This window comes from Lontra canadensis, unplaced genomic scaffold, assembly GCF_010015895.1.
Source record: "Lontra canadensis isolate GAN:19392208 unplaced genomic scaffold, GSC_riverotter_1.0 scaffold66, whole genome shotgun sequence".
Lineage (NCBI taxonomy): Eukaryota > Metazoa > Chordata > Mammalia > Carnivora > Mustelidae > Lontra > Lontra canadensis.
Window position 1 is genome coordinate 5,848,389 of NW_022631060.1, and position 10,387 is coordinate 5,858,775.

Here is a 10,387-nt window from a genome sequence, read left to right on the forward strand (position 1 = left end):
GTGCTCTCTCACGCTCTGTCAAATAAATGAAATCTTTTTTAAAAATAACAAAGGTAAGGACCTTGAAGTGGGAAGATAATTGTAAAATATCCAGGTGCAGCATCCATTTCAACCAGCCTTTTGGGGGCTCCTTTGATCAGCCTGTTTTCGGGGGCCACATAGAGTGGAGAATCGCTGGGGGCTGGCAAAGCACCAGTCTGTGGACCGGGCAGCTCATGGGTAGGATAGACTTTTTCTCCAAGCCTTGCAATTCTTCCCTACGTAGTATTCCAAAGGAAGTCTGACTCTTCGTAGTGTGGGTCAGTGTTAGGTCCAGGCTAGAGTGAACCCTCTGGAAAAAGCTGCCACCAGATGTCTGTGTTAGAGCAAGAAAACCCACCTTTCCCTGAGCACCCCCTAAGACAATCCATGTGTCAAGATCTGAATAGTTCCTTTCGGCTGCCTGGTGGTGCAGCCCCAAATTGCAGGTTTGCAAGCTCTGCCTCCCTGGCTTCCATCACCCATCCTAGATGTGACGTCGTCTTCCCAATCTGACTTTTGCATGCCATAAAGAAAGGAGAGAGGGGAAGGGGTGTAGACATTCCCAATCCCGAACCTTCCTCCCTGCTCTCCAAGTGGATCCAGCTGTCTAACAAGACCCTTCCTTCGATGTAGGGCCTGCCACACTGCAGCAAACTCCCAGGAGGCCACAAAATACTATAAAACTTTGAGAGAAATACTGGACATCTCTCAGACTGCTAACTCGAGGCAGTTCAGTTTTACCACTGGGTTGTACACGTTCCTTTTGATAACATAATATCTCTGTGAATGTGGGTTTTTGGCAGCTGCCACCATCAAAAGCAAGTACTATTGGGAGAGTCAATGTGTAACAGGAAATGAAAGTGGCGCTGTCCAATCTGGTTCCAAGTTTTGAGAAATTGTGCAGTACGCAACAGGCACACATATCCCACTAGCAAGTGATTGTGATTACTTAAGAATAAAAATATTCTTCCATCTTTCAGTGTATGTGTATTATTCTTTCAAATAACTACTGAGGTATTAAAATATAAGTACCTCTTTGGGATGCCTGGGTGGCTCAGTCTGTTAAGCGTTGGACTCTTGATTTTGGGGTCAGGTCCTGATCTGAGTCATGAGATCGAGCACCACACTGGGGCCTCCCAGGGAGAATCCTTGAACTCACCAAAACCATGCTAAAGGCTGGCCACAGCCGGATGCCCTAAAACTGAGCCTCGACTGGACCCCTCATCTGGACCCCTCGCCCGGATCCCATAAAGTCACAGGTAATGCCTTGTGTAACCAGCATTATCAAAGCACAAGGGGAGTGTATGTCTTGCAGGCTCCTCAGTGAAAGCAAGCCCCCCCTGTTGAGGTCGACCCCATGGGGCTTTTTCTGTAGACCTGTATCGCTGGAAATGCCTCATAGCATAGATGTAGATGTGTGGTTTCCTTTATTCACAGAACTATGTGTTAGATCTATGGGAAAGAACTACAAGACATCTATCTAGAAGCTGTGCAAAAGGCCTGTCAAATATTTTATTACCTTTTTAAAAATATTTTTTATTTGGGACGCCTGGGTGGCTCAGTGGGTTAAAGCCTCTGCCTTCGGCTCAGGTCATGATCCCATCGAGCTCCGCATTGGGCTCTCTGCTCAGCAGGGATCCTACTTCCCTTCCTCTCTCTCTGCCTGCCTCTCTGCCTACTTGTGATCTCTGTCTGCCAAACAAAATAAATAAAATCTTAAAAAAAACACACACATTTTTTATTTAAGAGACAGAGAGAGCATGCATGCATGAGTAGGGGGAGGGGCAAAGGGAGAGAATCTTCCAGCAGACTTCCAGGGGAGCCCAGAGCTGGTACAGGCGGGGAGGGGGGACAGGGGTCTCCCCTGGGGGCTCGATCCCACAACTCATGAGACTCTGACCTTGAGCTGGAACCAAGAGCTCAACACTTAACGGACAGAGCCACCTAGGTGCCCTGCAGTCAAATATTTTCAATTTTAGGTATTGGCATATCCCAATAATCTGTACAATTCCAGAGTGTGATAGTTCAGGGATGAATATGATTTGACATTATTCATGTTTAGAGAGTGTCTGGAATTGAGAACCAGAAAGAACCATCTACTCTGCCCCCGAATGTGGCCCTAAAGTAAAGAAATTGGATTCCAAAGATTACAGGTACAGAATTTCTTAAGTATGTCCATATTTAAGTGGAGATCAAAGAAGCCAACCATGAAGGATGTGGACCGGGCAGCTCATGGGTAGGATAGACTTTTTAAAATATCCAGGTGCAGCATCCATTTCAACCAGCCTTTTGGACTGGGGCGCCTGGGTGGCTTAGTTGGTGAAGCAACTGCCTTTGGGTCAGGTCATAATCCTGGAGTCCCAGGATCAAGTCCCACATCAGGCTCCCTTCTCCCTCTGACTTCCCCCCGTCTCATGCTCTTTCTCTCAAATAAATAAATAAATAAATAAATAAATAAATAAAATCATTTAGAAAAGATTGTGGACTGACACCGACAACTGTGGATTAAACAGTTCTTTTTAAAGGACTATTTTGAAGATTATGATTCTGACTTGGGAGGAACTAAAGTGATTGGGCGTGGAAGGAATCATATAAAATTCCTTAAATAAAAATGTATTGACCAAAACAAACAAACAAACAAAAGCCAAGTTCCCTGGAAGGTGGGCATTTCCTAATCTGAGACGTGGCTGTTATTATGGACTGGCTCTGCTCTAGGGGTGAAGATCATGGAATCCATCTGGGTTCAAACCTCCGCTTACTAACTTGGTCAGGTAGGGTGGGTGGGTTCACGCAAGGCACTCAGGCAAGCGCCTTCAGCTTCCTCATCTGCAAATCATGGTGAGAGCGGCCCTCACTGCAAGGTCCTTCTTGACCTCAAGTGGGTAAAGACATGCAAAGCCCTTAGAACAGGATGAGGGAGACGATTATTTTCATTACGATTTAGCATCGAACCCTACTCCCGTTCATAGTCCCCAGGACGCCAGAACTGGAAATCTCATCTGGAAAGCATCTCATTCCCCAGGCTTTAGTTGTGGGCGGGGGAGGGGGGTATGGTGGGTTGGTTGGGGGCGGGGGCGCTCCATAACCAAATACCTAAAGCAGAAAGTGAAGGGTGTCCAGCGCGGTGCTGGTACCTACTGGAGCTCAGTAGATGTTAGTGCTGCCCGTCTTCAACCTTAGCTCCCCAGTCTGCCCCAGTAATGTTTGAAAAACATTCCATTGCGCCCCTGACACCGAACTCTGGAGTGTCCTTGACTCCTGGAACCCCCGTCTAGTGTGGGAGTGAGCAGGGGAATATTTTCAAACGTAGTGATGACACTGAGAGTGTCAGCTTCTACAGGAGGGTCTGTGAGCCCAAACCCACTCCCTCCTGCCAAAGGCACCCCTCTAAGGAAGGTGTTCACACTTTGGAGCACTAGCTGGGGGAGGGGAGGATCCAGCCTTAAGGATTCAGGTGAGAGTCTGTGCTTTCAGTCCTGGGAAACAGGATTCGTGGGTAAGGTACAGCGAAAGTCCCCCCAGCTGCTGTAAAGACTGGCGGGGGGCCGCTTCAGCTCACAGAGGCCCCCTTGGGGTCTTCCAAATACGACAGAGGGCCCATGGGAGTGGATCTGCTGTTTTTCCTGAGAGCAAATATTTGCCGAAGCAGCCAAAATGGAATAATACAAACATTTAATGAATTAAGCAAGTATTTATTGAGCCCTAATGTGCTTTGGGAGACGGGCCGGTGGCTGCAAGCCCGCGCGCCGAAGGCAGGTGGCGCCAAAGGCCCATTCTGCCACGTCGCCCGTAGGGCTCTCGACCTCATCCCAGAGCTCCCTCCAGAGAACCTACAATCTAGACGACCGGAAACCGTGAGTAGGGAAGGAGACGGGGTGCCAGGACCGGGTTCAAGCGTATCCTGGTCAGGGACGAGGAGTTCGGATCCACACTAGTCTGAGCAAATTCAGAAAGCGGTCAGCGACTTTGGGAGTCCCGGACCCGGGAAAGCCGAGAAGGCGGAACCTACAGGTAGGCGTGGCTATGCATTCACAGTAGGTGGAGCCTGAGAGAAGCTGTAGGGTTACGCTCTCTGCGTGGGCGGATGCTTTTGTGCGACGCCCCCAACCAGGGGCGCTCTGGATGGGCGGGACTTAAGGGATCGTCAGGGGTGGAGCTTGTGGATATTCTCAGTGGGCGGACCCGAGGACTCAGTAGGTGGGCCATCACCTCGGTGAGAAGGGAAAGTGTTAGCCGGACGTGGGCGGAGCTCTTTTCCCAAGGGAGGCGGTCCTGGAGCCCGCCCTACGATTTGAGCCGCTGTGAGTGGGCGGGACTTGTAACTGGGGGCGGAGCCTGAAGAGGAGCTAAAGGGGAACCCGTAAGCTCCTGGAAGACGGAGTTCGCAGCTCTTCTGGACAGAGGAAGGGTCTCTGCGCGATCTCCTGCACTCGTGAGCCGAGTCTCCGGCTCCGAGGAGGGCGGAGCTTGTGTTTCTGTTAGGCGGGACACACAACGCGGCGTGAGAGGAAAGTGTTCATACTTTCTGGAAGCGGGAACCAATACTGCCAGTCTGTGCGAGCCGCCCTAAGGAGGCGGGGCTTATGACCCCCCTGGTGGGCGGGGCCATTGTTACTGCCTCGGCCGGGGCGGAGCAAAGTTCTTGTAGAATCTCTGAGCTGGCAGGGGGCGTGGCTGGTGGCTTTGGTGGGCGGTGCTTCTGAAGAACTCCCGAGGGGCACGTTGACAGTAGTGGGTGGGCGTGGCTCGTAGCTCGGAGGGATCTGTCGGATAGTGCCGGCATCTGCCTGCAGGCGATGTTCGCGCCAGGATGAGGAGGGGTCTGAGGGTCGGTGGGCGGAGCCCAAGACACAGCTCCGGGTCTGGGCGAAGCCCAGACTGGGCGCAGGCAGGGGTTCTGCCTTGGGAGGCAGTCTGTTTAGGCCCGCACGCAGCTCCGCATCTGTTGCTCATTACGGGATGACAAAGAGCCGGCTCTGGGCCCCCTTCCCCACGCCCATCCCCTCCCTCCGACAACAGTGCATTTAACTCCTTCCTGCCCTGACGGCGCTCTGGATACCCTGCCCAGGGTCCCAGGAGGGAGCTCCAGTCTGTGCCATCCTGGCACGCTTTGTTACCCGCCCCAGGCTGCTCCCACACCTCCTTCTCAGACTCAGGCCTCTAGGCCACCCCGCGACTCCACTGTCATGCATCGAATCTCTCCAGCGGCCTCTCGGAGGTTAAACGCTTAGGCAGGATCTGGCGGGGGGCGTCTGGTTTGAGTTAGGGGAACATGAGAGCGGGGGGGGGGGCCGGGGGCGGTGCGTAACGTTCCCTCCACCCCCTCCACGGCGCCCGGTTCGTCCCCAGTTCTGACCCCTCCTCTACCGGTCCCCTGCGGCCGGGCCCAGGTCCAGGCCCTGGGGCTAGAGGGTGGCATAGGACACTCAGTAGGGAAGGGGCCTCTAGGCCACCCCTCCTCTCCTGTCTGGGTGGTCGTGGTGGTTCTGCTCCGTCCTAATTAGAGGTCCCTAGGAGACTGCAACTGAAAAATTACAGAGGCAGTGGGAACCGGAGCCTCCCCCCTCCCCTCCTGCCCAGGTCCCACCTTTCCTCGTCCCCAAGGCAGTGAGCCCAGGATGAAAGAGTTTTCCAGGTTCCTGCAGGCTGTGATCTTTGACCATCCCCTCCTGGATTCATGGGACACCTCAGCATTGAGCAACTTGCCCAAGCTCTGGTCTCCTGGGTTCTCTCTGTCCCAGCACCACCCGCATGGAGAAGGGCAAAATGCAGCCGAAGCCTTGCTCAGAAGCCTGCCAAGGGAGCTGGATATGGGATGTCTCCCCCAGGTTCTGCGCTCTCCCCATCCCAGCCTGCTAGGCAGTGACTCCCACCTCTTCCCCAGAGCAGGGAGGGACAGGCACCTTCAGAGCACCTATAACCCAGCGGAGTGGCAGCTCCCTTGAGTGACCCTGGACCCCAGCTGCCAACTTCTGGGCAGCCTGTGGGGGTGGGATGGCAAGTACCAGAAGACAGTTAGAAGCTCACCCCTCACTCCCCAGAATTGCCAGACCCAGAGCTTAACTTTGACTCCTAAATCCCAGTTTGGCTGCCATTGATCAGAAGCCCTCGTTCTAGAGGGCTTCCCCATTTTTAGCCCCACTTGCTTGGAGTTTTGCTAAAAAGAAAAACAAATATGAAATTCTCTCCATGCCAAAACTCCCACTCCCGGGCTAGCTGTGTGACCTTGGGCAAGGCTCTGACCTCTCTGGGCTCCTGTTTACCAGAGAATCTCTGAAGCATACCCTCCTTTAAGGTGTCTTACCTTATTTCCTTGGGGCCCACACAAGCTGAAGGAAGGTCCCCTCTTTTTTGCTGAGTCCTCCCAGGCCCTCCCCTCAGACATCAATGGGGGTCAGGAACTTTGGGTGAGGTTGGCACCCCGTTTATTGGAGAAGACCCCAGCACCCACCCCCTGAGGTCCTGGGAGCCTTGGCGTCTCCTCTGTCGTGAGTGCTGGGCCGGGGAGCGGAATTCCCAAGAGTCTAGTCTGGTAGTTGACCGAAAGAGGAGCCTGGCTGGGCCCGGGGGAGCAGGAAGCCCTTTGTCCAGCTGGGCAGCCCCCGTGGGTCCCTGGTGCAGCCTGGGCCATGTGTCCAACGCAAGCACCTTCCCCCCACCCCGCAGAGGGGGGGGGCTGCGCCCCATCACACGCTGGTTCTGCAGGTCTGCACCCCTGTGAGGCTGCCCCGGTGGGGCACTGGTTCTGTTGGGCCCTTGCTCCCAGCGTGGGTGACCCAGCGATAGCAGTCGGTAACTCGCTTGTTGGGTGCGTGGGGACCACAGCGGGTGCAGTACACGATGCCCAATGCGAGTAGGACCACCAAGAAGACACATGTGGGTACTAGGAGTGCCACCAGCAGCCACCGGTCATCCCTCCGGCTGTGGCCTGCCGGACTGGAGTCCCCCAGGGCTGTCGGGGCTGCTGTGGGGGCTGCTGAGGGCAGCCATGGGGCCACCTTAGCGTCCCGGGCACCCTCCCTTGGGACTTGTGGGGGTTTGGAATGGGGGTGTGTAGGGCTGGTGAATGAGGTCTGGTTAGTGGGGCTCTGGGGGGGCTCTGAGGTGAGGGTAGTGTGGGGGGCTGGGGGCTGGGGGGCAGGAGACCCAGGAACTTGATGGGCAGGGAGCACAGGGGGTCTGGACGTAGTGGTCAGAGGGGGCTGGACAGTCGAGGTAATGGGAAGGTGGGTGGCCTGGGCTTGGAGGACCGGGACATCTGGGGTGACAAGAGATTGACGGCCCCCGGAAGTGGTACCCAGAGGAGTGTGGTTAGCAGGGATCTGAAGCACATGAGCGGTGGTCTGGGTATCAGTGACTGGGGTGTCTGGAAACACAGGGGACAGTTCAGGATATTTGGCTGAGATAATTGGGGGCTGGTGAGCTGGAGGCTGTGCTGGGTGAGTGGCAGAGATAATGGGGGGTTGGTAGGCAGAGGGCAAATCTGGATGGTTGGCTGAGATCATGGGGAACTGGTGGTTAGGAGGCAAAACTGGATGCCTGGCAGGGATCATGGGGGGCTCGGGGGCAGGGGCCCAGGGTGGGCGTGTGGCAGAGATGATAGGGGGCCGGTGGGCAGAAGGCAATGTGGGGCGTGTGGCAGAGACCACCACGGGTCGGGTGACAGAGAGCACCGAGGAGTGGTAGGGGACCCTGGGAGCACTAAGCGGGGGTGGCCAGGTGGGGTCCAGGTAGGGCATCGGATGCTCTCCCTCCTCTGGGAAACTAGGTCTGTAGGCCAGGCCAAAGTCAGGCGGCTGCGTGGCCTCCATCCACGGGATCCCAGGCACCTCCGTCCAGCTGCCATCGAAGGTATCCCAGGCCTCATGTTCATCCTCTTCGTCCTCCCCATCATCAAGCAGCTCGTCCCCTATGTCCTGGGCAGTGTGGGCTCCCATGGCTCCAGCCGGGCTGCAGCTGATGCCGTCAGCCTCGAGCTCGTGGCCCTCCCTGCAGTAGCACTCAAAACCACCGACGTAGTTAACACACATTTGCTGGCACACCCCAGCGATCTGGCACTCATCTGTGTCCACGCAGCGGTGCGGTTCGTCCTCGGCCGGCCGGAAACCCAGGCGACAGTGACAGCTATAGCCCTGCGGCCCGCCGGGCTCACACTGCTGTTCACACGGAGCCTGGGCACAGGGGTCCTCACAGCTCTGCCCGTCCGCCGCCAGCCGGAAGCCCTCCGTGCAGCGACAGGACACGCGGCCGTCCACCTCCTCCACGCACTCGTGTTCGCAGCCCCCGTTGTCCGGGCCGCAGCCGGGCGCTGGGCACAAGGGCCCGGCCCGAGACCAGCCCACGCCACCATCGGGCTGCTTCACGCAGAGCAGGGACGCTTCTCTGCCAGCCTGGCACGGCACGGCTGCCACGGAGCCGAAGGGCAGCCACTCAAACTCGGTAGACACCAGGTGGAAGGGTGTGGTGTAGACCGCCGGGCCTGCCTGGCCCGCCTCGTCCGGCAGCGCGGGGCAGGAGCCCTCGAAGCCGAACTGGCACAGGTAGCCGTCGACGGCCAGCGTGCACGAGCCCTCGAGCCAGCGATGCTCGCCGCTTGCCTCAAGGGCGGCACAGCGCTGGGCTGGGCAGGGCCCTCCTGTGGCCGGCTGGGCCCAGTTGGTGAAGGCCGTGTCCTGGTCTCCCGTGGTCCACGTGAAGCCACGCAGCGGGCGCTGGGGTTGGCACTGGCGGGCCTGCCGCTGCAGGCCAATCCACAGCAGCTGGCCGGCCGGGCCCGAGCCCACCAGGCTGTCCACACGCCGGGCCTCCTCGGGGGTCCGTGGCGTGGCCAGGTCGCCTCCCAGCTCGCGGCAGGCCCGCCAGGCCTCCAGGAAGGTGCGGCGCCGAGGGAAGAGCGCGTAGCAGCGGCCGGGGCCGCAGATGGCCTGGGGCTCGGCCGCCCAGGGGGCCTGGCCCAGCGTGGGCACCGCGGCCGCCCAGGCCAGCAGCAGGCGCAGCAGCATCGCGATGCCCCCCGACTGGCCCGGGGCCGGCTCGCGGCCGCTCTTGACAGGGGGAGGGACCAGGGCCTCCGGCAGGCGGGCCAGGGGCGGGCCTGGGCCAGGCTCAGGCCTTGTAAGGAGTGGGCTGGGGCCGCTGCCAGCTCCCCGCTCCTGCTCCCCCGGGGCCGCCCGAGCAGGAAGCAGTCGGGCGGGGGGCAGAGGTGGGGGGTGCCGGAGGGGCGGGCGGGGGGAGGCACCGCTGGCCCGCTGGGAGTCGGGGAGAGGAGGAGGCTGGTAGACCCTCAGAAGGTGCCGGCAGTCGGGGCTCTTGGCGGTGGGCTGAGGTCCCTTGCCAGAGACTCACCCGAGATCCTGTCTGGACACAACAACCTCATCGGACTTGTGAACTGTCTCAGGGCCCAGCGGCTCGTCATACATGTGGAAACGTGCTCTGACTCATGGCCTTCACATCACACACGTGTGTGTGTGCGTGTGCGCGCTCGGCTACCCACGCAAGGGCACTTTCTTGACACCGTCCCGTCATCCCAGACTCGTACACGCTCTGACACGCTACCCCCCCGTGGATGCACGTCCTAAAGTGGTGTGGTGTCCTTGTGGGGTTCTCCGTGCCCTCCCACGAGACACCCTCACGTTCATGTGCGGCCCTGAACAGAACCCGTTTGATCACGCAGGCGTCGCACATGGGCATCATAAACCCTCATTCATGAACGAAACTCCTGCCTCAACCTCCCCCCACCCCCAAGCTTCCTGGCTCCAGCTGGACCGGGTTGTGGGGGAGGAGGAGGGGCAGGGGGCTGCCCTCCCTTCACCTCTGCTCAGCCTGGGGCCCTGGGAACCTGGGCTTAGAGGGGGAGGAGGCAGCCCCCAAACAGGAAATGCTTCTCTGGGCTCCTGCTGCACAAGGGCAGGGTGCGTGGGGGAGGGGGGCAGGCAAGAGCCAGGCTGCACTGCGGGGTGGGGGAGCAGGGCTGGCTGGGAGGGGAAGGACTGGGGAGAAGCCATGTATGGGCGTGAAGCTCACAATGTCACATACATGTGTATGTGACACAAGCGTCACATGTGTGGAGCCTTCCCTGCCCCCAGAGGCTGCTGCGTGGGCCTGGCCGGGGTCCCTCTGCCCGCCCCTCTTGGAGGCCTCTGGAGGCATGTGCGCTGAGCCCATCATCCAGGATGGTCCCTGGGGAGCGGGCTGTCAGATTAACCCATGAACACCCTCTCCACTCTTAGCAGAAGTTTGATCCGGGGGTGGGGACGTGGAAGAGAGGATCTGCCCCTCAGTGCTCTGCCCCTGATGTGCTGTGTGACTGCTGGGAAGTCTCCGACCCTCTCTGGGTCTCCGTTTGTCTTATCTACAAAATGGGGTA

At 58.2% G+C, this 10,387-nt stretch overlaps 1 protein-coding gene and 1 non-coding gene across 2 annotated transcripts; one reads left to right on the plus strand and one right to left on the minus strand.

Annotated features, from left to right (window-relative positions):
* Positions 1–1,363: 1,363 nt before the first annotated feature.
* On the plus strand, positions 1,364–1,499 carry LOC116880639. The gene has a single exon (XR_004385238.1). It is a non-coding gene; the product is annotated as a small nucleolar RNA SNORA18 (small nucleolar RNA).
* A 4,924-nt stretch (positions 1,500–6,423) lies between these two features.
* On the minus strand, positions 6,424–9,058 carry CD248 (CD248 molecule). Its single transcript, XM_032879540.1, has one exon. It carries the CDS (start codon positions 9,021–9,023, stop codon positions 6,708–6,710), a length of 2,316 nt encoding a protein of 771 aa, XP_032735431.1. The 5' UTR covers positions 9,024–9,058; the 3' UTR covers positions 6,424–6,707.
* Positions 9,059–10,387: the final 1,329 nt, after the last annotated feature.

What these genes read in the sequence shown, in the direction of transcription:
- CD248 (XM_032879540.1), bottom strand. Translation starts at nt 9,023, where the DNA reads ATGCTGCTGCGCCTGCTGCTGGCCTGGGCGGCCGCGGTGCCCACGCTG.